Below are 25768 nucleotides of genomic sequence, written 5' to 3'. Positions count from 1 at the left end.
CGTGCGTGGTACCGACTTGAGTAGGCTCTCCATATTTCTCTGGAAGATCGCTGCAGCTGACCGAATTCCAAACGGGCATCTGTTGTAGATGAACAGTCCCTTGTGCGTGTTGATGCAGGTGGGGCCATCGAAGACTCCTCCAGCTCCTGCGTCATGTAGGCCGAAGTCAGGTCGAGCTTGGTGAACGTCTTGCCTCCTGCCAGCGTCGCAAATAGGTCGTGTGCCTTAGGTAGCGGGTATTGGTCCTGTAGCGAGAAACGATTAATAGCTACTTTATAATCACCGCAAATCCTGACCGTGCCATCACTTTTGAGTACCGGAACAATCGGGCTGGCCCACTCGCTGATTTCTACTGGGAAGAGAATACCCTCGCATTGCAGCCTGTCCAGCTCGATTTCCACTCTCTCCCTCATCATGTGAGGAACCGATCGCACCTTGTGGTGGATGGGTCGTGCCTCTGGGACCAAGTGGATCCACGCCTTCGCCCCGGAAAAGGTTCCAATGTCTGGCTCAAAAAGGGAAGGAAATTTGTTAAGAACCTGGGTACATGAGGCCTCATCAACATGTGATAGCGCTCGGATGTCATCCCCAGTTCCAGCGGATTTTGCCCAGCCAGCTCCTTCCAAGCAGTGTGGGGCTATCGCCCAGGACAATCCAGAGTGGCAGTTCGTGCACCGTGCCCTCGTAGGTTACCTTGACCATGGCACTGCCCAGGACAGTGATAAGCTCTTTGGTGTATGTTCTCAGTTTCGTGTGGATGGGGCTCAGGGCTGGTCTGAATGCCTTGTTGCACCACAGTCTCTCAAACATCTTTTTACTCATGATGGATTGGCTAGCGCCAGTGTCCAGTTCCATGGCTACGGATAAACCATTCAATTTTACGTTTAGCATTATAGATGGACATTTCGCCGAAAATGTGCGCTCCCCGTGTACTTCAGCATCTGCCTCCTCTCTCTGAGGCTCGAAATTGCTTTGATCCACCATGGACCGATCTTCCTCTGCCACGTGATGGTTAGCAGGTTTTGCAGAGCTTGCGGCTCGTTTGCAAACTCGTTGGAGGTGCCCCATTGTTCCACAGCTCTTGCAAACCTACCCTTTGAAGCGGCATGAATAGGCTGAATGGAAGCCTCCACAACGCCAACAAGGAGTGAATTGCCTTGCATTCATCCTTTGTTGGGGACTCAGTCATCTGGGTCACCTGAGGCCTGCTGGCGGTTGCAGACTCGTGGGTTCTGCCCTATACATTTCTGGTCGCAAACACATACATTTCTGGTCGCAAACACAGTTCCAATTAATTTATGAACATTGCTAGCACTTGTGTGCTGAGAGATTTGCTTTGTGTTATCACTGGTGGACATAAACGCCTGTGCTATCGCAATGGCGTTACTGAGGGTCGGTGTCTCTACAATCAAAAGGTTTCGTAGGATGGTCTTGTGGCCAATGCCCAGTACAAAAATGTCTCTGAGCATTTGCTCCAGGTAGCCATCAAACTCACATTGTCCTGCAAGTCGCCTTAGCTCGGCGACGTAGCTCGCCACTTCCTGACCTTCAGATCGTTGGTATGTGTAGAACCAATACCTCACCATCAGCACGCTCTCCCTCGGGTTAAGATGCTCCCGAACCAGTGTACACAGCTCCTCACATGACTTATCTGTGGGTTTCACCGGAGCCAAAAGATTCTTCATGAGGCTGTAGGTCGGTGCCCCGCAGACCGTGAGGACCGCTCTCCTTTTTGCAGCGCTTCCTTCTCCGTCCAGCTCGTTGGCTACAAAGAACTGGTCTAGCCGTTCGATATTGGCTTCCCAGTCCTCACCCTCCGAGAACTTCTCCAGGATGCCCACAGTTTGCTGCATCTTTGCGTTGGATTCGTATACTCGTCGCCAGTTATTGTGTTCCTAACACAGATGAGACGGCACACAGGGAGGTTAAAGTAACAGTGACCTCAGTCTTTATTAAGACACTCCAGAGTGAGGAACATGCCTGAGGGGCCGGCTTATATACAGTGCTCTCAAGGGATGCTGGGATCCCTTGGGACTTCAGGGGACGCACTCCCTGGGGGCAGAACATGGGAGTCCATGCTTTACAGATACACAACAGTGACCAGTCTACCATGTGGGACCTTATCAAAACCTTTGCTAAAGTCCATATACACTACCTCGCACGCACTACCCTCATCGATCCTCTTGGTTACCTCCTCAAAAAAGTCAATCAGTTTAGTCAAGCACGACTATCCCTAATTAATCATTGCATTTCCAAATGGTAGATTTATCCCATCTTTCAAAATATTTTTCAATAATTTTCCCACCACTGAGGTTAGGCTGACAGGCCTATAATTACTCGACCTATCTCTTTCTCCCTTTTTAAACAAGTGACAGGCTGCAAACTGTAAGTTACTAATTTTTTAAAACCCTGCAGTGTCAATCACATCCATTCCCTTCAGACCTCCTTCATCAAACGCCCAGTGCACAATACTATTAATCAACTCTCATGAATTTCAGTTACTTGACTGTGAAAATTATACCTTTATTTCCCTGTCCTAGCTATCAGCAGATACTGACCTAAATCAGAAAATGCTGGAAATATGTAGCAAGTCAATCAGCATCTGTAAAGAGAAAATACAAGTTTGTTTTGGGTGTGTGCCCTTCATCAGAGTGGTCCCGATGAAAGGTATACATTCAAAATGTCATAACTCATCTTTTTCGCTTTACAGATGTTGACTAACCCGCTGTTTATTTCCAGCATTTTTTGTTTTTCCTTTAGATCATCATCTTCATCCTAGGCAGTCCCTCGGAATCGAGGAAGACTTGCTTCCACTCTTAACATGAGTCCTTAGGTGGCTGAACAGTCCAATACGAGAACCACAGTCCCCGTCACAGGTGCGACAGATCGTTGTTGAGGGTAAGGGAGGGTGGGACAGGTTTGTCGCACGCTCTTTCCGCTGCCCGTGCTTGATTTCTGCATGCTCTCCACAATGAGACTCGAGGTGTTCAGTGCCCTCCCGGATGAACTTCCTCCTCTTAGGGCGGTCTTTGGCCAAGGATTCCCAGGTGTCAGTGGGGATGTTGCACTTTATCAGGGAGGCTTTGAGGGTATCCTTGTAACGTTTCCTCTGTCCACCTTTGGCTCGTTTGCTGTGAAGGAGTTCCGAGTAGAGCGCTTGCTTTGGGAGTCTCGTGTCTGGCATGCGGACAATGTGGCCTGCCCAGCGGAACTGATCAAGTGTGGTCAGTGCTTCAATGCTGGGGATGTTGGCCTGGTCGAGGACGTTAATGTTGGTGCATTTGTCCTCCCAGGGGATTTGTAGGCTCTTGCGGCACGGCCCTGGATAACGTGAACCATTTCCGATATCTTGGGAGTCTCTTATCAACAAGAGCAGACATTGATGACGAGATTCAACACCGCCTCCAGTGCGCCAGTGCAGCCTTTGGTCGCCTGAGGAAAAGAGTGTTCGAAGACCAGGACCTCAAATCTGCTACCAAGCTCATGGTCTACAGGGCTGTCATAATACCCGCCCTCCTGTATGGCTCAGAGACATGGACCATGTACAGTAGACACATCAAGTAGCTGGAGAAATACCACCAACGATGTCTCCGCAAGATTCTTTACTTTAGATACTAACCCGCTGTTTGCACTTCTTACTCGCGATCCATCAGATGCACAGAACTGTTCCAGAAATACCATGTAAGGAACTCTTTCATCGACGTTGATGGGAAGCTTAAAAAGACAAGGAATACATTTTATAATATATGAAGAACACTGCAGTTGTTCCTAGCCCCTTCTCCCCCCAGCCCCCCACCCACGAAGAAATACCTGCTACCAGAGAATGAATTCAAAAGTGTGATCAGATTTTGGGGATCAGAAGCCCATTCTAAAATGCCTGAATTAGTAATCTTCCCAGGATTAATTATTCAACATTTTAATGCCTCCCAATAATGGATCAGAATCATCTCTATTTCTACTACCATCTTTTAGGATTGCTTTCTTAAACAATTTATGTATATTCAGAACTTTGCAATTGTAACAGATAAGCTTCCATGCTAACACATTCCCTCAACTCAGCAGATAGTCAAATCATTACCATACAATATTACATTTGTCATATACATTGAGCCTGCCATCTACATTGTGACAGTTGTATCTGTCTGTCTATAGCAAAATTAGAAAATAACCAATCAAGTGACACAAAATCTTTCTTCCCAGTTTCAATTTAATGATCAATCAAATATCACTATATTCGCCAAGGTACAATTCCCATGACATTTCCTGCCCCACACCACTCTATACCCCTAAAATATTGCATAAAAACACAAAGGTTCATAAAAAAAACATCACAGCCTTACCGACAAACTGGGCTCCAACAACTTCCCCCCCTTCCAGAAACACCACAATGCATCCCAGAGCCTCTAAACATCCTGGACTAAGGGTACATCCTCGCCCCATACTATACAATCCCTACTTGGGCAGCTGACTCCTCACATTTAGAAGCCCTATGTGATTGCACAAATGTAAACAAACTGTGCATGAATATGAATTTATCAATGATACAAAAAAAACGACAATTCCATCATCTCGGATATGCAATGCTAGAATTCTCAAGAACCTCCCTGTGATCGGGGCTCTAATGGATGCAGAAATGAATGCGTTACTTCCTTGATGTAATCTGTCTCCAATTAATAAAGCCTGACTTAATCATTCATTTCAACAGCACCTGTGGGATTAGAAGAGAAGAGAAAGCGAGTGTATCTGGATGAGGTGAAGGTGGGAAGGAGAGGGAGAAAGCATGGAAAAGAAATACTGTTGGAAACCCAATCAAAGACGGATAGGAGGAAGAAAACAAAAGAAAGTTGTGAGGAAGCATCTCTAGCTAAAACAGGGAAAAACAAAAAGAATGTGACAGAGAAATTCGAGACTAGAAGTGGCAGAAGGATTGCCTATCAAACCACAGGCATTTTCTAGTACCCTGTCCAGGTGCATAAGACAGGTATTACCAAGCCTCCCAAAATATGGGAGCAGTCTTTAATTCTTGGTCAGACTGGAGCTTTTCAGAGAAATAAGAGTTAGGCATGAAAGAGGAAACCAAGTTTTCTGGAGGCAATTTTGCTTATCAGGTACTTTCAAAGCAATGGAAAGTGTGTACTTGAAAATAGTTTTAAAGAGAAATAACTATCTAGAAGAGAATTTTACTGCGCTTGAAAGTTGCTGACCAGGTTCACAGCTGTTGCATTTTAGTCATCACAACAGAGTTGCACATAGTCACGAACCATTGGAGCAATTTCCCACAGAAACAACAATTTTCAATAAACTTGAAATTGTTAAACTGAAATCTAGGGTTGTATGCAATGCAAATCATGCAAAAGGGTAATCCTTCCTTTGGCCAGATAAATATGCCCTTAAGATTTTTTAAAATATTGAGCACTGAATTAAATACTCAAATCTCAGAGCTCCATGGAAACAGGAGACATTCTAAATGTGCAAATTCTAGACATCTCACCCCATATGGAGCATATTTGACTTTGTGGAATGGCACTTCCAGTTTCTCAGGAGTGATAAAGACAGTAATGATAATAATAGTCGTAAAATTCCAGGGCCGCTTTAAATAGAAGCATCAGACATTTTTCTCAATTACCCTTGTAAGTAGATCCTGAAATTGTTTTGGGTTAAGAGGCAGCAAAAACTTCTCAATCACTCTGCGGAATTCGCCTTTGGTGACCGTCAGGTTTTGGTCTACATCATAAGCATCGAAAGCTCTCCTCAAGTCATTTTGCTTTTCCTTGGCTCTCTGAGCAAGAATGTGTTCAATTTTTGTAATAGAACAACTTAGATCTGGGTCAGAGTACAAGGAACCTAAGAAATAAATGTTAATCAAGTTTAAATTACTGGAGTGCAATACAAAAGGACAAGGACTTAATATTTAGCCTGCATTGAATGAGACAACATAATCACAAACATACGCATATGCTGACAAAGAGCAATAAGTACTTTATAAAGTGTCATTATCAAAACCATCTACAAATGCACTGCAGCAACTCACCAAGGCTTATTTGACAGCAGCTCCCAGACCTCTACCACCTAGAAGGACATGGGCAGCAGGTGCATGGGAACACCACCACCTCCACCTTCCCCCAATTCACATACCTTCCTGAAATATATCGCTGCTCTTTCATCATCGCTGGGACAAAATCCTGGAACTCCCTTCCTAACAACACTGTGGGAATACCTTCACCACACGGACTGCAGCGGTTCAAGAAGGCAGCTCACCACCACCTTCTTAAGAGAATTAGGGATGGGCAATTAATCTGGCCATGCCAACAGCGTCCACATCCCATGAATGAATAACAAAAACAAACCCACTAAGGGGAACTTGTCATCTTTGCAGAAGAAGATATCTTCCAATCGTGCCGAGCGTCGGCACACGGGAGGAGGGCCAGCAGAGCTATTGGAGCTGACTGATCTGGAGGAGCGGGCCACAACCCTCAGAGGGGCACATAATCGCTAGGTCACCCGTGGTGGTGCAGATCCAGTTGTAGCGGCAGGTAAGTCATGTATAACCCCCGGACCGTGAAGTGGTTGGTCATGTAATTTAATGTTATGTGAGTATAATGTATGAATGATGTAATGTAATGTAATGCTGGGATCATAAAATCTTATTATAATGCCATGCAGTGTCTGTACATTCTGTTCATGTTAATTAAATGTAACGTCTCTCGGTGATATCTAATGCAGTAGTGTTGCTCCTCTACGTATGCTTGCACAACGTAAGCATTCTCATGTCACCCTGAACCTCCCCTCCCCTTCCACTAACCTCTCATATTATGTTTTCTAGCTGCCCAAGTGCATCAGAGACCTGCTGAGTGCCTGGAGCTTCGCCCTTACTGCTGCAAGTGGTACTCGCCACCGGAGGGGAGACCACGGAGGAGGATAATTGTGTTCAAGAGCATCAAAGCAGTTCAAGCACACAACATCTGGAAGAGGGGGAGCCGGGGACTCAAGGGTCCAATCTACCTGCGGCCACTACTTCTGCAAACAAATGTAACTTTCCTGGATTCGGTTCCGAGGAAATAGCGGAACCAAGCGGCTTGCAGCAAGGCACACCGAGTGTTCCAGCACCTGCGCCGAATCCGTGGGGGTTGATTTGGCAGGGCAGGCATGCTCGACGACAGGCAGATGTCGACCTGGACATGGTGGGATTGTCTAGGGCGAGCATCGACATTGGTCGAGATCTCCTCCAGGCTATTGGTGGGTTAACCGGTAACATTGCCACGCCATTCGGAGGACATGGCGCAGCTGATTGGGGTGATGCGGCAAACCGCCAATTCCGTTGATGCCAAGCGGCAAACGATGGAATCGATATATGGCATTGCACCCCAAGGTGCCACACGACCTATGTCGGCAGCACCTCAGTCAGGAGGAAACAATTGCTTCTGGCTCTGAAGACGGGCCTTCGGAAACCGATTTTTCTTCAGAATCCCCAGAAATGATGCTGCCACGGTCACCCCCCCACCACTACAGTAGCAGAGTTTGAGGTGCCCTGCTGCACAAAGTCCAGGTGTAAACGCAGGTAGGGCCAGGGGTAATGGGAGGAGGAAAAGGTGTGTAAAGATCAGGGGGGGTTTAAAGGCGAAGGGAACAGTGGCCACAGGTATAATTTTTGCTGGGTTGGGGGGAGGGGTGGGGGGGCATTGTGGGTGCTATTGTTATTTTAATTGTTATTCCAAAATTGGTGACTGTTGGGGGGGTTGTGGGTGTTTCTAGTTTTTAATGTTTAACATTTTCAATGTTTGTTGCTGTTAATTGGTTGTTCTGTTTAAATTATGTTGCGTTTTTCCTTTAACAAGAATTATTTAATGATTTATTTAAAAAAAACGTTTTGCAATTTGTTATAAAAATGTTATTACACTTAACAATTCTTGTGCAGTATCTCACTCACTTTTACAAACTGAAGGTTAACAATCAATACAAGGGTTGCAAACAGTGATCAGGCAACGATGAATCATAACGTAACTGTCACCATTCAAGCAAAGCGTTCATTTAAGAGCTGCTGACGCAACAGTTTTGCAGTTGCGTAACTACCACGGGGCTTCTCCTGTGGTGGGGAGGGGAGGGGGAGGTGGCATGTGTTCATCGCCAGGCAGATTGTTCTCCTCGAGGTCCTTGTCCTCCTCCTCTTCCGCCTCCCCTCTCTCCTAAGGTGGACAGGCAGTCCCACCTGGAAATTCCTGTCCCCTCTTGATAGCTAAGTTGTGCAACATGCAGCACACCACAATGAACTCAGCGACTTGCTCAGGGTGGTATTGCAGGCTAAATCAAGAGGGGTCCAGGCATCTGAAGCACTGCTCCAATTGTCTTTTTGACAATATTGCATGTGGCTATATGGCTTTGATTGTAGCATCTGTCTGGGGCTTATGGAGGGGTGTCGAGCCAGGTGGCGAGGCCGTATCCTTTGTCACCCAGCATTGACCTTGTGGCTGACTCTTAAATAGGTCGGAGACAGTGCTCTCACGCAAGATGTGCGCATCATGAATGCTCCCTGGAAAATTGGCATTTACTGCCATGATTACTTGCCTGTGGTCGAGAACGAGCTGCAAGTTCAGGGAGTGGAATCCCTTTCGGTTCCGGTATAGCTCTGCCTCCGCTAAAGGTGTTCGCAGGGAGATGTACATACAGTCTATTGCGCCCTGGACCTTGGGAAAGTTTGCTATTCTCGAAAAACCCAAAGCCCTCTCACTCTGTGCCTCCCTAGTCATTGGGAAGTTTATAAAGTCCATTCTGCATGACTAAAGCGCTTCAGTCACCTGGCGAATGCAGTGATGTGTGGCGTGCTGAGAGATGCAGCAAATGTCACCAGCTGATGCCTGAAAGGAGCCCGATGCATAGAAAGAAAGTGCCGCAGTCACCTTAACCTCAATGGGCAGTGCGGTCCTGATGGTGCTGGTAGGCTGCAGTTCTCCCTTAAGTCACCCTTAAGCAGCTGGCATAGCTCACTGGTGACCTATTTTCAGAAGCGCAGCCTTAACATAAGAATTAGGAATAGGAGTAGGCCATTCGGCCCCTCGAGTCTGCTCCGCCATTCAATAAGATCATGGCTGATTTGATCATGGACTCAGCTCCACTTCCCCACCCGCTCCCCATAACCCCGTATCCCCTTCTCATTTAAGAAACTGTCTATTTCTGTCTTAAATTTATTCAATGTTCCAGCTTCCACAGCTCTCTGAGGCAGCAAATTCCACAGATTTACAACCCTTTGAGAGAAGAAATTTCTCCTCATCTCAGTTTTAAATGGGCGGCCCCTTATTCGAAGATCATGCCTTCTAGTTCTAGTCTCCCCCATCAGTGAAAACATCCTCTCTGCATCCACCTTGACAAGCCCCCTCATAATCCTATACATTTCGATAAGATCATCTCTCATTCTTCTGAATTCCAATGAATAGAGGCCCAACCTACTCAACCTTTCGTCATAAGTCAACCCCCTCATCCCCGGAATCAACTAGTGAACCTTCTCTGAACTGCCTACAAAGCAAGTATATCCTTTCGTAAATATGGAAACCAAAACTGCACGCAGTATTCCAAGTGTGGCCTCACCAATATCTTATACAGCTGTAGCAAGACTTCCCTGCTTTTATACTCCATCCCCTTTGCAATACAGGCCAAGATGCCATTGGCCTTCCTGATCACTTGCTGTACCTGCATACTATCTTTTTGCGTTTCATGCACAATTACCCCCAGGTCCCGCTGTACTGCGGCACTTTGCTATCTTTCTCCATTTAAATAATAACTTGCTCTTTGATTTTTTTCTGCCAAAGTGCATGACCTCACACTTTCCAACATTATACTCCATCTGCCAAATTTTTGCCCACTCACTTAGCCTGTCTATGTCCTTTTGCAGATTTTTTGTGTCGTCCTCACACATTTCTTTTCCTCCCATCTTTGTATCGTCAGTAAACTTGACTGTGTTACACTCAGTCCCTTCTTCCAAATCGCTAATATAAATTGTAAATAGTTGGGGTCCCTGCACTGATCCCTGCGGCACCCCACTTTTTACTGGTTGCCAACCAGAGAATTAACCATTTATCCCAACTCTCTGTTCTCTGTTAGTTAGCCAATCCTCTATCCATGCTAATATATTACCCCCAATCCTGTGAACTTTTATCTTGTGTAGTAACCTTTTATGTGACACCTCGTCAAATGCCTTCTGGAAGTCCAAATACACCACATCCACTGGTTCCTCTTTATCCACCCTGTTCGTTACATCCTCGAAGAACTCCAGCAAATTTGTCAAAAATGACTTTCCCTTCATAAATCTATGCTGACTCTGCCTGACCGAATTTTGTTTTTCCAAATGTCCTGCTACTGCTTCTTTAATAACGGACACCAACAATTTCCCAACCACAGATGTTAGACTAACTGATCGATAGTTTCCTGCTTTTTGTCTGCCTCCTTTTTTAAATAGGGGCATTACATTTGCAGTTTTCCAATCTGCTGGGGCCTTCCCAGAATCCAGGGAATTTTGGTAATGCAGGGAATCTCTAACGCACGCTGTATCGGACAGGTGCAGGTATGACTGCTGCTCCCTGTAAGTGCGTTGGAGTTAAGGCCCTCCTCCTCAGCAGTCTGCCACCTCTTTGATTGGGCACATAATGCTCTTCACTGAACCTTCTTCCATCTCTATTCTGCAGCATGTGAGTAGTCAGCAATATTGGCTGAGAAATTACAGGCCACATTCCTTTAAATGTCCTAAACTGTCTTCAAAATTCTTCAATTGTCCTTAAACAACCACTAATGTACTCTGTGCACAGGTAACGTTCAAGATTTTAAAACACCCTTAAAATCCACTCACAAATTACTTTAATGCTCCCATCAACCTGAAGCAGCCTTTTCATTAAGTTCATCCAATTTAAAACATGGCGTCCATACTGCTGGGTTAAGGTTAGGTGAGTGTAGCCTTTTCTGGGCGTTTTTTTTTTTAGGTAATTTGGACGGTATTGGGTGAATTGCTGAATTTAGCACCCGTCGGTAATTTGGGCGGTAATTTCCACTTTTAACATAATTTTGGGCAGTGTACGAGAAATTATGTCATATTTTCACAAAAAAAATGGGCAGGCAGTTTTGCTTACCACCAGCAGTAATTGACTGCCGAATTTAGCGCCGGCGATATATGGGCGGTAATTTCCATTTTTACATTGTTTTGGGTGGTAAAGGACTTCTCAGCGTTATATGGGCAGTAAAATGGGCGGAATACTAACGAATTTCCAGCCCACATTTTGCAAAACTGATATTTTTTTGTTTAGAAACTCAATCTAATTGCATAAAACAAACTGAAAGGCACGATGACCTCATTTGCACGCAACATCATTGACAAAATTGCTGTATTACTCTTCTGTCTCTTCTCCCACCTCACACAAAAAAGAGAAGTGAAGTGGCTAGAGCCACCAGTAGAAAGTACAAACTGGGGGAACTGGGTGGTGCAGCAGGTTAGGCAATAGTCTTCCATCTTGAATCCAGCCCAGAATAACAGGATCAAAGTCTCAATTGTCTGCTTGCTTTAAGGGCCCTATGTGAAATAAATCTCAATCCAGTTCCTAATGGGCATGAGACTAGAGCACAAGACTGTCTGTAATAAAATGCTAATTAATAATCATATTCACTCACATAGGCCACAGGATGCCTGGTATAGCTGGTGTAGGAAATGGGGGGAAAAAAAGTCACATTTTGCAAAATATGGCAATACTGCTGATTACTGGAAAATTCAGTCCAGATGTTTTTATATTTATCAATAAAAATGTTAAGGAAACACAAGTTTGTAACCTTAATGTGTACACATTTACACAATTTTTTCATGTCATTTTACCTGTAGCTGATTGCAATGAAGCTCGACTGTTGCTGTTACGTGATGAGATCCTCCCCGGTGTTGATTGGGGTCTTGGAGTCAGTGACATTCCACGAGACTCCAGACGCAGAGACCCCAGGTCTGGGGTAGAGCCAACCATCCTCTTCAAACACCTGTACCCACAATCAGAATTCCCAGCAATAAAGGTTGAGTTTGGTAAAATAATAGCCTGAAAAAGCAAATCATTCATTTCTTTGTACAGAAAATAAATATTTGGCTTTGTGATATCTGATAAGTACCTGGCCCTACTCTGTCTTTAATGCTAGTTACCAGCCTTCACGCTTTGCACTCTCACTCCTTGCCAGGGGCCGGTTCCCGGTCTCTACTGGAGCTGCCGCTCAGTCTCTCTCTCTCTCTCTCTCTCCTGCTACATCGACGCGATCCGGTTGCTGAGCAACGACGTTACTAGGTGGAATCGTGAACACGTTCCTCATTGGCCTAAACTAGAGTGATTCCGAAACAAGAATGTCTCCGATTGGTCTGCAGCTTCAGCCGGCCCTTGTTCAAACGCAGACCGAGAGAAATATGCTGGGAGGAGCAGTTTCTGGAGCAGGGAATTACCCCAGTGGGTAAATCAGTGAAACCTTGGAATATGATCTGATCGGTGAAACCGTAGGATCTGATCGGTCTAAGCTCGGGATATGATCAGTCATACTCCAGGAACTGATAGGCCAAACTTTGGTATCTGTTCATTGAAACCTTGGGATCTGATCAATTAAACCTTGGGATCTGATCAGCTAAACCTTGGGATCTGATACTCAAACCCTTGGGTTTTCGCTAAATATAGCCAGAAAGTATAAAGGATATCTTAAAAGAAATGGGATTAGATGGACAAAGTGATAGTATGAAAATAGATTAGCAGCTAATATAAAAGGCAACCCCAAAATCTTTCATAAACACATAAAAAATAAACAATACGGGTGGGCTGATTAGGAACCAATAGGGAGATCTTCTTGTGGAGGTAGTTCTTCTTAGACAGTCCCTCGGAGTTGAGGCTATCTTGCTTCCACACTAGAAATGAGTTCTCAGGTGACTGATGAGTCCAATGCAGGACCTACCGTCTCCGTCACACGTGGGGCAAACCGTGGTTGAAGGGACAGCTGGGTGAGGTGCTTGGATTATCATGCGCTCCTTCCGCTGTTTGCGCTTGGCTTCTGCTTGCTCCCAGCGAAGAAACTTGAGGTGTTCGGCACATTTCCGGGTGCTTGTCCTCCACTTTGAGCGGTCTTGGGTCAGGGATTCCCAGGTGTCAGCGGGGATGTTGCACTTTTTCAAAGAGGCTTTGAGGGTGTCCTTGAAGCGTTTCCTCTCCCCACCTGGGGCTTGCTTGCCATGTGGGAGCTCCGAGTAGAGTGCTTGTTTTAGGAATCTCGTAACGGGCATGTGGATGATGTGGCCTGTCCATCGGAGCTGATCGAGCATGGTCAATGCTTTGATGCTGTTGTCCTGAGCGAGAACACTGACATTGTTGCGCCTATTCTGCCAATGGATTTGCAGGATCTGGCGGAGACAGTGTTGATGGTACTTCTCCAGTGCTTTGAGGTGCCTGCTGTACATAGTCTACATCTCTGAAGCATATAGGAGCGCAGGTATCATTACTGCTCTGTAGTCCATGAGTTTGGTGCCGGGTTTGAGGTCCTGGTCTTCAAACATTTTCTTCCTCAGGTGATCAAAGGTTGCACTGGCACACTGAAGGTGGTGTTGGACTTCGCCATCGACGCCTAACCTTGTTGACAGTAGGATCCCGAGGTATGGAAAATGATCCACGTTGTCCACGGCCCCGTTGTGGATTTTGATAATCGGGGGGTGGGCAGTACTGTGTGGTGGGGGCAGGTTGGTAGAGGACTTTTGTTTTACGGATGTTTAGTGTAAGGCCTATGCTCTCGTACGCGTCGGTGAAGGTGACGATGGTTTGGAGTTCAACCTCCGAGTGTGCGTAGACACAATTGTCATCTGCATACTGTAATTCAATGATAGGATGGGACGATCTTGGATCTGGACTGGAGGCAGCGGAGGTTGAACAGTTTCCCATTTTTTCTGTAGATTAGCTCCACTCCAGCGGGGAGCTTACTGAGGGTCAGATGGAGCATTGCAACAAGGAGGATCGAGAAGAGCGTTGGTGTGATGACACAGCCTTGCTTGACCCTGGTCCATACGTGAATTGGGTCTGTGGTGGATCTGTTGGTCAGGATCACGGCTTGCATGTCATCATGAAGCAGGCGGAGGATGGTGACAAACTTTTGAGGGCAGCTGAATTTGAGGAGGTAAATGTCAGAATTGGGATTTGAACCACTTCTCCAGTGGCGACTGAGACCTGAATGCAGCACCTTAGACCACTCGACCATCCTGTGGAGGTAGAGGGCATGGCTGAGGTACGAAATTAGTACTTTACATCTGCTTTCACTGGAGAAGAGAATTCTGCCAATGTAGTATTAAAGGAGGAGGCAGTTGCGATGTTGGACAGGATAAAAATAGATAAAGAAGATATAATTAAAAGGGTGGCAGTACTTAAAAGTAGAAAAGTCACTCGGTCCGGATGGTATGCATCTTAGGGTAGTAAGGGTGGAAATTGCAGAGACACTGGCCACAATCTTCCAATCTTCCTCAGATATAGGGTTAGTGCCAGAGGACTGGAGGATTGCAGATGTTACTGTTGTTGCAGATGTTGCAGCTGTTTAAAAAAGGGGGAAAGGATAAACCCAGTAATATAGGCCAGTGAATTTAACATCAGAGGAGGGGAAACTTTTGGAGACAATAATTCAGGACAAAATTAATTGGCATTTAGAAAAGTATGGGCTAATAAATGAAAGTCAGCATGGATTTGTTAAAGGCAAATCATGTTTGACTAATTTGATTGAGTTCTCTTTGATGAAGTAATGCAGTTGATTTTGTGTATATGGACTTTCAAAAGACATTTGACAAAGTACCACATAATAGACTTGTTAGAAAAATGAAAGCCCATGGGATTAAAGGGACAGTGGCAGCATGGATGTAAAATTTGCTAAGTGACAGAAAGCAGAGAGCAGAGAGCAGGTGAACGCTTATTTTTCCAGACTGGAGGAAAGTATACAGTGGTGTTCCCCAGGGATTGGTATTAAGAATTGCTCTTTTTGATATATATCAATGACCTGGACTTGGGTATAAAAGGCATAATTTCAAAATTTACAGATGATATGATGATAGTTCGTTCTTGAAACTTATATTGAGTTTTGTTAGAACAGTGAATGAAACAAACAGGTAAGATGCTTGAGGGAATCATTAGGGATGCAATAAATGAATGCTTGTATAATCAGTGATATATTAGGGACACCCAACATGGCTTCATAAAAAGGAGGTCGTGTCTTACAAATGTAATTGTATTTTTTGAAGAAGTTAAAGTTGGTGGATGAGGGAAGCCCAGTAGACATTCAATCTTATTAGTGGTAATATATTGAGCTGGATTGAAAAATGGCTGGCACGACGTAGGCAAAAAGCAGTTATAGATGGATTTGGATCTGTTTGGAGACCAGTCACCAGTGCTCTTTACTATTTTTATTAATTATATGAATGTAGGTGTTGGGGGCAAATTTGCAGATGACACTAAGATCTGTGTGATTGTTAGGACTGTAGACGATGCTCATCTGCTTCAGGCGGATTTTAATGTGTTAGGAGATTAGCTCATGTATAACTTGGCTAAGTGCAGTATTATGCATATGGGCACAGCAAATGCTCAACATTCATACACCCTTCAGGGATAGCAATAAAGAAGGTGGAGATAGAAAAAGGTTAGGGAATTCTAGTGCATACATCTTTAAAGGTACATTAGCAATGCCATGCAGCGATAGCTAGAGCAAATAGGGTGTTGGAGTGTATCCATAGAGGACAATTGAGTGGAAGACAAAGCATACTATTTTGTCCTTGTACAAGACCTTGGTCAGGCCTCAATTGGAATATTATGTCCAGTTTTGGTCTCCTCAGCTGGTGGGTGATATTGAGGCTTTGGGAAGCGTGTAGAGAAGGGCTGCTAATTCCCAGTTTAAAGCATCTTAGTTATCAAGGTAGACCAAAAGAGTTGCGACTCTACATTTTAGGAGTGATCTGATTGAAGGCGAGAAGATAATGAAGGGAATTGTTTTGTGTACAAGCACTCTAATAATGACTCCACGAGGTAAGGGTATAATACTTGAACTGTAGTGACCTTAGTCCTTTATTGCAGCTCTTAGAGTGAGGACACCAAGAGGTGAGCTCCCTTTTATACTTGGTTACCTGCAGTGTACAGGTGACCCTTAGGTCTCCAGCAGCAGCACCCTCTTGTGTACAGGTATAGTGTATACAGGGTGAAGGTATGTTCAGTGGTCTAGTGTTACAGTACATACATTAACATGCATACATACCAACACTCTGATTCATCAACAACTGGCTCGCCCCTGTGTCGATCTCCATCGAGACTGGAACCCTGTTGATTTGCACTTCCATTTTCCACGGGGAACTCTTGATGGAGCAGGTATATATTCCGTACTCCTCTTCCAGGGGCTGAGGAGCCTCGTCTTCATCAGTGTTGGAGCCTGGGTGATCAGCCAACTATTCAGCGACTCGGTGAGTAAAACATTTTCTACACATTCGCTGAAGGTGACCTTTAGTGTTGCAGCCTTTGCAGGTATAGTCTTTGTAGCAGCACTGGTGGGCTCTGTTGTTTCCTGCACAGCGCCAGCATGGGGCTAGCCGGTTGGCTCCATGTGGCGGACTCAGGGTTGCGGCACTCGGGGCAGCATTCTTGCCTCTGAAAGTCGCCATTCTGTTCACTGTGCTCGTCGGGTTAGAGTCCTGGGTGTGGATCATCATCCGTTTGGAGTCACAGACCGAAATCATGAAGGCCTGGCTCACTTTGATTGCCTTCTTCAGGGTGACCATAGTGTCCGCAGAGAGCAGTTTATGGAGGAGGCCCTTGTGGCCGATTCCAATTACGAAGATGTCCCTTAGTGCTTCGGTGAGGTGGTCGCCAAAATCACACGGTGCAGCCAATTTTCTTAGATCTGCAGCATATTTAGCAATTTCTTAGCCTTCGGGCCGCTGGTGGGTGTAGAACTAGTGCCTGGCTGTGAGGATGCTCTCTTTAGATTTAAGTTGTTCTTGTATTAAAGTTACGAGCTCTGCATAGGTTTTGGTTGTCATCTTCACTGGGGCTAGCAGGACGAGGCCATGGATAGTGGGCCTACAACTGCTGAGCAGGATGGCTCTACGCTTGTTCGCCAGTGAGATCGATGAGTCCCCAGCCAGGTCGTTCGTGATGAAAAAGTATTCTAGCCTTCCCACAAAGGCATCCCAATCTTCCCCATCAGCGAATTGTTGGAAGTTGCTTAGGTTAGACATGTCCGTGGAAATTCGTAACCTTGTCGCCAGTTGTTGTGTGTGCAAGCACTCGAGTAATGACTCCATGAGGTAAGGGTATAGTACTTGAACTGTAGTGACCTTAATCCTTTATTGCAGCTCCTAGAGTGAGACACCAAGAGGGGAGCTCCCTTTTATACTTGGTTACCTGCAGTGTACAGGTGACCCTTAGGTCTCCAGCAGCAGCACCCTCTGGTGTACAGGTATAGTGTCTACAGGGTGAAAGTACGTTCAGTGGTCTAGTGTTACAGTACATACATTAACATGCATACATAACAGGAATAAATTGTGTTCCAGTTGACAGTTTAATTAAATAGGTTAGGGAGGACCTGGGGTCACATATTTAAGGCCAGATCTAGGTTAGATGTCAATAGGTGTTTTTTTCCCTCCCAGAGTATAGTGGACTTCTGGAACAGGTTGCCATCTCGTGCAGTGGATGCTAATTCAGTGAATTCTTTCAAGCAAGAACGGGACCTGTTTCTGGCTGGGGCAAAAATCATCTCTTACTGAAAGTAGGTACTGCAGGGACATCCCAGACTAAAATGGGTTGGAGAGGAATTTCCCAGATTTTTCCCCCCAAATTAGTCTGGTTTTTTATCTGGTTTTTCACCTCTCCCAGGAGATCACATGGTTTTGGGTAGTGTAGAGAGTATATATTGTGATAGGCAATGTATTGCCAATGTGTGGGACAGGCTCAATGGACCAGAATGTCTTTACCTCCCCATACTCTTCGTATGTTCGTAGGATGAGCAATGTTTTCCATCTCACTCTCCTCTTCCGCTTTCTCATTTGCCCAGGGCTCCCACTTCCTCAGCCTTTAATGAAGTTTCCATTCTACTCATGATTAGTCCCTGGGTTTGTCTTTTATGATCACTCACGTTTTCCCCTTCCTTTTTTCTCATTGTATCAACAAGTCCATCGATCTCTTCAGGTTTTGAATGGTGTATAATCAAAACATTAAGGGGGAAAAATTTGTCCCCTTAGTGCCTCCCGTTAGTGCCAGTAGATGGCGCTAATGGGGCGCTAGACCAGTATCGCCGGCCCGAGGCGAATCCAGTGCCGCATGCCAAATCCGACCCCCCGCCACACTGCAGCGCTGCCTGCAAGAGGTATTGCCAGGAACATCAACGGCAGGTGGATCATAACGTCAGTGAGTGTGCAATGCTCACTGACTGCCCGATTTGCTAAATTAATTCTCGCCACTTACCTCAACGCCTGGAGTAAACACCGACAGGAAGAGCTGGTGTGAAGCACCAGATAGCTGGCTCCAGGGACGTTATTTAAAGGAATCATCCTTAATCACTTACAGCTGTCAGGTTAGTGCAGTGTCAGTGGTTTCTTGTCAGTTTCACCCACTACAACAGTTCATTCAGTCATTTTGTGGTTCTATTGTATCAGGAGTCTTCTGGCAACTAATAAGTAGTTACATTTATTCTTCAAAGATTCAAACTGCTACACTTGGTAACATTAATGGGGGCTGTACTGGCATGCCACCTCGCCCTCCAGGATCTATGGCAGAGGGAGCGTAGGCAGCGAGAAACACGGGAACATGTGCGCAGTGAGATGAGGAGGGACATCAGAGCTCTCACCAGGAGGCCGTACCCTCCGGGGATATTCTGAGCTCCTACCTTCAGTTAAATGAGGAGTGGTGTATTAGACAGCTCCGCCTCACCAAGCAGGTGGTCACAGAACCCTCCCACCTACTCCAAACAGACCTCCAGCCTCACATCAGATTGACTTAAAGCCCAGATCCCCATTATTCCATCCCTCTCCCAGGCCATATCACACTGCTAAACTGAAATGACAGACTGGTGTTAATTAATAAATTTAGTAAAAGCCAGGGAACATATATTTACACCAAAAATATTAACTATTCACCCTTGTGCAATCCCTTAGTGCCTGTTGTTACTTTGTCTTTGCCTCCTCTAGTGCTCCGACAAAGTGTTGGCCCTCTGACTGCATCAGGGCTGGTGGAAGGCTGCTGAGTGTCCGTGCGGGAGACTTCAGATGGACTTGCAGGGTGCCCTCGACCTGCTCTGGAAGACCCGGCTGTAGACTGCACCAACTCAGCATGGGTGGCAGCAGTCTGGGCTGCCGAGATGACAGGCAGCGACAAGGGCAATGGCGGTGTCGCAGTGGTGAGAGCAGGTTCCTGCTCCACTGACCCATTGCTACTCTTCCAGAACAACACTTCAGCATCCCGAGCAATCTGTTAGAGCACAGATTGCTGGCCTGCTGCGACATCATGAAAGCCCCGGTCGATGGTGGTCGACCCAGTCATGATGGCAGCTTGTGAGGCATCAAGCTGAGACTGCGTGAGAGCAGTCTGTGATTGGACGCCACCAAGCATAGACTGCATTACAACACTAAGACGTTGCGGCGCTTCTGCCTGTGCTGCAATGGAAGCTGCCAGATCATCCATCACACACGGCATCAGGTCTGGGTCACCACAGTTTCTCTGGGAGCTGACCATCCTTTGCAGACTGGAAATGACAGGCTCCATGATGTGCACAGAGCCTTGTGCAATGTTGCATGTAGTCTCCTCCACGCTCCTTATCATTGCTGAGAGGCTCTCGGGCACCCTTGCCATTGGTCCTATCATCTCAGTGTGCATGCCCATTACCCTTCTTCTAAATGTCTTCACATCAAGGTTCTCATCTGAGTCCTGTGCAGCAGAACTCACGTGCAATCTCTGTGCACTCCTGCTCCTTCCTATTATGAGCCACCTTGGCCTGCAAGAGAAAGGAATGCGTGTGAGTGAGTGTGGAGCAATGTGTTTGGGTGATGTGCCTTCCATAGTTGAATAGCTGTCAGTGTGTGCAAGGTGTGAGATGTGTGTGTGAGTGTTGGTAGGTAGAAATTGTTGGTGGGATAGTGCTGGCGGTGTGGTGCTTTGGGCAGTGTGTGAAGATTGTGGTTCAGATGGTGGTGTGTAGGATTTGTCAAAGCATTCACTCACCCTGACCACCCGAGTGAGGTCATTAAATCTCTTCCTGGACTGTGCGTGGGTCCTGGGGACCACAGTGCTGCCCGAGACGTGCTGCGCTACCTCCCTCCACATGGTACGGAAGACTTGTGGCAAGCACCATCCTCTGTCTCTCCACAGCAAAAACCAATGCCTCCAGTGCTTCATCAGAGAATCCGCTGGCTCTCTCCCTGGGGAGTTGGATCTGCCATGAGCGCTCCTGGGCTCCTGGAATTTAGAAAGTTGAAGGGTGATCTAATAAATGATTGTAGGATTTGATAGCATAGGTGGGAGAATCCAGAACAAGACGACATCATCTTATTAAAGCTAGGCCATTCGGAGTGAAGCCAGGAAGCACTTTTTCCCACAAATAAATGGTAGTGAAAATCTGGAACTGCCTCCCCCAAATAGCTGTGGATGATGGGTCAATTGAAACTTTCAAGAGTGAGATTGATAGATTTTTATCAGGTAAGGGTGTCAAAGGGATATGGAACAAAGGCGAGTAAGTGGAGTTGAGGTACAGATCAACAGTATTCTACTTAAATGGCGAATGGCCTACTCCAGTTCCTATGCTTCTACATAACACTTAATGCAGTACTGAGCCAAAAAAATCAAGTTCAGACCCAGGAATTTTGTAAGGTCATGCAATGTTAGTTTGTTTAAAAAAGTGCAATGTTAGTTTGTTTAAAAACAATCTCACTTCAGTATTGGTAGAGCTCTGCTGTACTACTATTGTTACCCACTTGAGGGTAGCTGTGAACATAGCAGGAGCTGGTAGAAGTGTCCAGATTAAAGCGTTTTCAGATGAAGACAAATTATGTTAGTTTAGAAACTGCATTGCATTGAAATTAGAAGCAACACAAATTCACTGCAAATCTGAGTAATTATGTAAATATAATTGAAATAAATACAGATGAAGGAATTCATTTGACACATCTGGTTTATATGTCTGTTATAATCCCCTTGTATTAGTTTCTGCCTCCTTTGCACTAGTATCTACCTTTGTCACATTGTCCTGCAGCTGCATTGTAGCTTAACAGTATTTAGGATTATGCTTCATATTGCCCTTTCTTTCTTGTATTCAACATCACTAAAGCAGATCATCGAGTCATTATCACATTGCTGTTTGTGGGACCTTGCTGTGCACAAATTGGCTGCCGTGCTTCTTACTTTACAAAAGTGAGTTACAAAAGTAAACTGTAAAGCACTTTGGGATGTCTTGAGGTCATGAAAGGCTCTATATACATAAGAACATAAGAATTAGGAACAGGAGTAGGCCATCTAGCCCCTCGAGCCTGCTCCGCCATTCAACAAGATCATGGCTGATCTGGCCCTGGACTCAGCTCCACTTACCCGCCCGCTCCCCATAACGCTTAATTCTCTTATTGGTTAAAAATCTATCTATCTGTGATTTGAATACATTCAATGAGCTAGCCTCAACTGCTTCCTTGGGCAGAGAATTCCACAGATTCACAACCCTCTGGGAGAAGAAATTCCTTCTCAACTCGGTTTTAAATTGGCTCCCCCGTATTTTGAGGCTGTGTCCCGCTAGTTCTAGTCTCCCCGACCAGTGGAAACAGCCTCTCTGCCTTTATCTTGTCTATCCTTTTCATTATTTTAAATGTTTCTATAAGATCACTCCTCATCCTTCTGAACTCCATTCATGTCTTTCTGTTTTGTATTCATTCTTGGGTTACATTGACAGCGCAAGTGATCACTAACTGATTACAGATGCAGACTCCTTGGAAAGGAGTGCAGATCAGCTGCAAACTCCCTTGGTGTCAGTTGTAAAGTGACATGTTTCCTTCTACTGCCAAGTGAGTATGGGTAATGGATGGAGGAAAAGAAACCTGCTTTCCTTTAGTTCTCCCAAGTCAAACCTCCCACCCTGCACTAGTCCTGAATCCGCATCTCTCCTTTTTGTCCTCGTGGCCTTTTATCAAGCACATCTTGGTCTCTTGAACTCATTCCTACTAAACTATTGACCACCTAACAACCCTTCCAGATCCTATTGCTAACTGGCATTGTGAATAGTTCCCTCAACTCAGGTACTGTTCCCTCCTTCTCAAAATTGCTACCATTGCCTCCCTCCTCAGATATTCACGTTTGGTTCCTCTGTCCTCGCAAGCTACCAGTCCACCCCATCTTCAACCTCCGTTTCATCTCCAAAATCCTTGAACATAGTCACATTCCACTGTCACCTCCACTGCTCTATCTGGAAGTCTATTCCACGTCTTGACTACTGCTTGTGTGAATAAGAACTTTCTGACTTCAACCTAAATATGTCTTTTGGCAGTTTGAATCTGTGCCCCGCTCCTGTTATGGGCTAATTTGAAGTAGTGTTATATAATCTATCTTTTCAATACCTTTTACTATATTCTAAATCTCTATTATGTCACATTAACAATAACGTGCATTTATATAGCATCTCTAATGTAATAAAATATTCCAAAGTGCTTCACAGAGTGTTATCAAAACAAAATTTTACACCATCCATATAAGGAGATGTAAGGGCAGATGACCAAAAGCTTCATCAAAGAGATATGTTTTAAGGAGGGTCTTAAAGGGGGAAAGAGAGGTAGAGAGGCAGAGGGTTTTAGGGAGGGAATTCACGAGCTTAGGACCCAGGCAGCTGAAGGCATGGCCACCAATGGTGGATCGATTAAAATCGGATATATTCAAGAGGCCAGAATTGGCGGTGCGCAGAGATCTCAAGGGATTGTAGGGCTGGAGGAGAGTATAGAGATAGGGAGGGGCGAGGCCATGGAGAGATTTGAAAGCAAGGATGAGAAATTTTAAAACGAGGCATTGCTTACTGGGAGCCAATGTAGGTCAGCGAACACAGGAGAGATGGGTGTGCGGGACACAAGGAACAGAGCTTTGGATGATCTCAAGTTTATGGAAGATAAAACTAGGGAGGCCAGCCAGGTGTGCACTGAAATAGTCAAGTCTAGAGGTAACAAAGGCATGAATGAGGGTTTCAGCAGCAGATAAACTGAGGCAGGGATGGAGACGGGCAATGTTATGGAGGTGGAAATGGGCATGGTGATGGCATGGATATGAGGTAGGATGCTCACTTCGTGATCAAATATAACTTCAAGGTTGTGTACAGACTGGGTCAGCCTCAGACAGTTGCCAGGGAGAGGGATGGAATCGATGGCAAGGGAATGGAGTTTGTGGCGTGGACTGAATACAATCGCTTTGGTCTTTCTGATATTTCATTGGAGGAAATTTCTATTCATCCAGTGCAGGATGTCGGACCAGCAGCCTGACAGTTTAGAGACAGTGGAGGGGTCGAGAGAGGTGGAAGAGAGGTAGAGCGGGGCATCGTCAGCTTACTTGTAAAAACTCACGCTGTGACGTCGGATGATGTCACCGAGGGGCAGAATGTAGATGAGAAATAGGAGGGGGCTAAGGAAGATCCTTGGGGTTGCTAGAGGAAACAATGCGTGAGCAGGTGATTGCAGGTATTTTGTTGCTATGGCTGGCATGATAGGGATGAAAACAAGCAAGTGTAGTCCCATCCTGCTGGATGGTGGTGGAGAGGCATTCATAGAATGTTCATAGCACTGAAGGAGGCCATTGAGCCTGTGGCTCTCCGCAACAACACCTCAGCTAGTCCCACTTCCCTGCCCTTTCCCCGAAAGAGAGGTAGGCGATACAGGACAAGGATTTTAAAAGAGTGATCAGCCACAATAAGCTCATGGTTGGCGAGGGCCTTTTTCACAAGTGAACGTTTATTTTGAAGGGGAATGCAGAGAGGGACGATGATAGCCGATTTACTGGCAGAGTCCAAAGGGTTAGAGCCAGGAGGGCCTGGAAGGAGGTTGGCAAGATTAGGCCGCAGCAAGGGCGCAGGGCGGGAAGGGCAGGGAGAAAATAAGGTGGGGTAATTGGGGCTTCTACTCATTAGGAGATGTCAATGAGTGCCTTGGCGGGCCTTTCAGAGGATGCCAAGGAAGGTACCGAGGGAAGCTGTAGAATTATTGAAGAGGGAATGAAGTCTGGGACAGCGGTAGGGGAATAGGAAATATGATGAGTACTGAAGAATTGGGGTTTGTGAGGGTAGAGCACCAAAAGGAGGAGAAAAGAAATGAGGCATGATGTCAGGAGGGATAAAGGAGAAAAAAAGGGAGAGAAAAGAGGAAACAGAAATGATGGGCTCGGGTCCGGAACGGATGCAAATGGATACTGGGAAACTATGTTACATAGATGTGGTTACATGCTAATGTGAGAGCACAGGGAGTAAAGAGGAAACAACATGTTAGGAAAACTAGATTTAAAGTCAGAGGTCTGATAAAGTTGATGGTTGGGTGAAGCAGTGATGAATTGCTGTCCAAATGCTGAGACAGGCGAGTGAGACCAGGGAATATTTGACGGGAAGAGCATGGAATTGTGAATTTCCAGTAATTTAAATGTTTCTTGTGTCCATTATAAAACCATTTAGAACTCAATTTTTCCACTTGGAGATAAGTCAGTCTCTGGTGCCCGTGGATGGATCTCCCAGGAACCACTGATTGATAAATATAAAAGTCACAGTAATGAAACTCTATTTTTCCACCGTCAAATTGAGAATCAGAATCGATTATATTGAAAAAAAGACTGTCAGCAGGGTTTTGCACCATGAGTGGCCTCCATAAGCAGAAGTTTGGAAAATTAAAATCAAAGTTATCCTAAAAATGTGACGTGCAGCCTGCAGAGCTCTGCATATCCCAACAGGGACTGAGCTAAGTTTCATAACTAGCAGAACAAAGGATTTTATTTCAATGCTTGTTTAAAGTTGATTTACGTGTGAAGAGCTGCAGTGTGGAGTCAGATGTGCGACAGTGCTTCACACATAAGAATTAGGAACAGGAATAGGCCATCGAGCCCCTCGAGCCTGCTCCGCCATTCAACAAGATCATGGCTGATCTGGCCCTGGACTCAGCTCCACTTACCCGCCCGCTCCTTATAACCCTTAATTCCCTTATTGGTTGAAAATCTATCTATCTGTGATTTGAATACATTCAATGAGCTAGCTTCAACTGCTTCCTTGAGCAGAGAATTCCACAGATTCATAACCCTCTGGGAGAAGAAATTCCTTCTCAACTCGGTTTTAAATTGGCTCCCCCGTATTTTAAGGCTGTACCCGCTAGTTCTAGTCTCCCCGACCAGTGGAAACAAACTCTCTGCCTCGATCTTGTCTATCCCTTTCATTATTTTAAATGTTTCTATAAGATCGCCCCTCATCCTTCTGAACTCCAATGAGTAAAGACCCAGTCTACTCAATCTATCCTCATAGAAACATAGAAAATAGGTGCAGTAGCAGGCCATTCAGCCCTTCTAGCCTGCACCGCCATTCAATGAGTTCATGGCTGAACATGAAACTTCAGTACCCCCTTCCTGCTTTCTCGCCATACCCCTTGATCCCCCGAGTAGTAAGGATTTCATCTAACTCCCTTTTGAATATATTTAGTGAATTGGCCTCAACTACTTTCTGTGGCAGAGAATTCCACAGGTTCACCACTCTCTGGGTGAAGAAGTTTCTCCTCATCTCGGTCCTAAATGGCTTA

At 45.5% G+C, this 25768-nt stretch overlaps 1 protein-coding gene and 1 long non-coding RNA gene across 3 annotated transcripts in view; one reads left to right on the top strand and one right to left on the bottom strand.

Moving 5' to 3' along the window:
- The window catches only part of efcab6 (EF-hand calcium binding domain 6), a 190580-nt gene extending 178342 nt beyond the window's left edge, over nt 1–12238 (bottom strand). For both annotated transcript variants that reach the window (XM_070900566.1, XM_070900567.1), the window contains exons 1-4: nt 12124–12238; nt 11846–11997; nt 5627–5844; nt 3620–3714 (exon numbers count right to left, since the gene is read on the bottom strand). In XM_070900566.1, the coding sequence (XP_070756667.1) occupies nt 3620–3714; nt 5627–5844; nt 11846–11984 (452 nt within the window). In that variant the 5' untranslated portion in view covers nt 11985–11997; nt 12124–12238. The remainder of the gene's footprint in view (nt 1–3619; nt 3715–5626; nt 5845–11845; nt 11998–12123) is intronic.
- A 162-nt stretch (nt 12239–12400) lies between these two features.
- LOC139281502 (uncharacterized) overlaps nt 12401–25768 on the top strand; it is a 29297-nt gene continuing 15929 nt past the window's right edge. Inside the window, exons 1-2 of the long non-coding RNA XR_011596886.1 lie at nt 12401–12449; nt 13928–14256. This is a non-coding gene — a long non-coding RNA (uncharacterized lncRNA). The remainder of the gene's footprint in view (nt 12450–13927; nt 14257–25768) is intronic.

The sequence above is a fragment of the Pristiophorus japonicus genome, chromosome 15 (genome assembly GCF_044704955.1).
Source record: "Pristiophorus japonicus isolate sPriJap1 chromosome 15, sPriJap1.hap1, whole genome shotgun sequence".
Classification (NCBI taxonomy): domain Eukaryota; kingdom Metazoa; phylum Chordata; class Chondrichthyes; family Pristiophoridae; genus Pristiophorus; species Pristiophorus japonicus.
The sequence above is the reverse complement of the archived record's forward strand: the minus strand, read 5'-3'. Positions and strand labels throughout refer to the sequence as shown.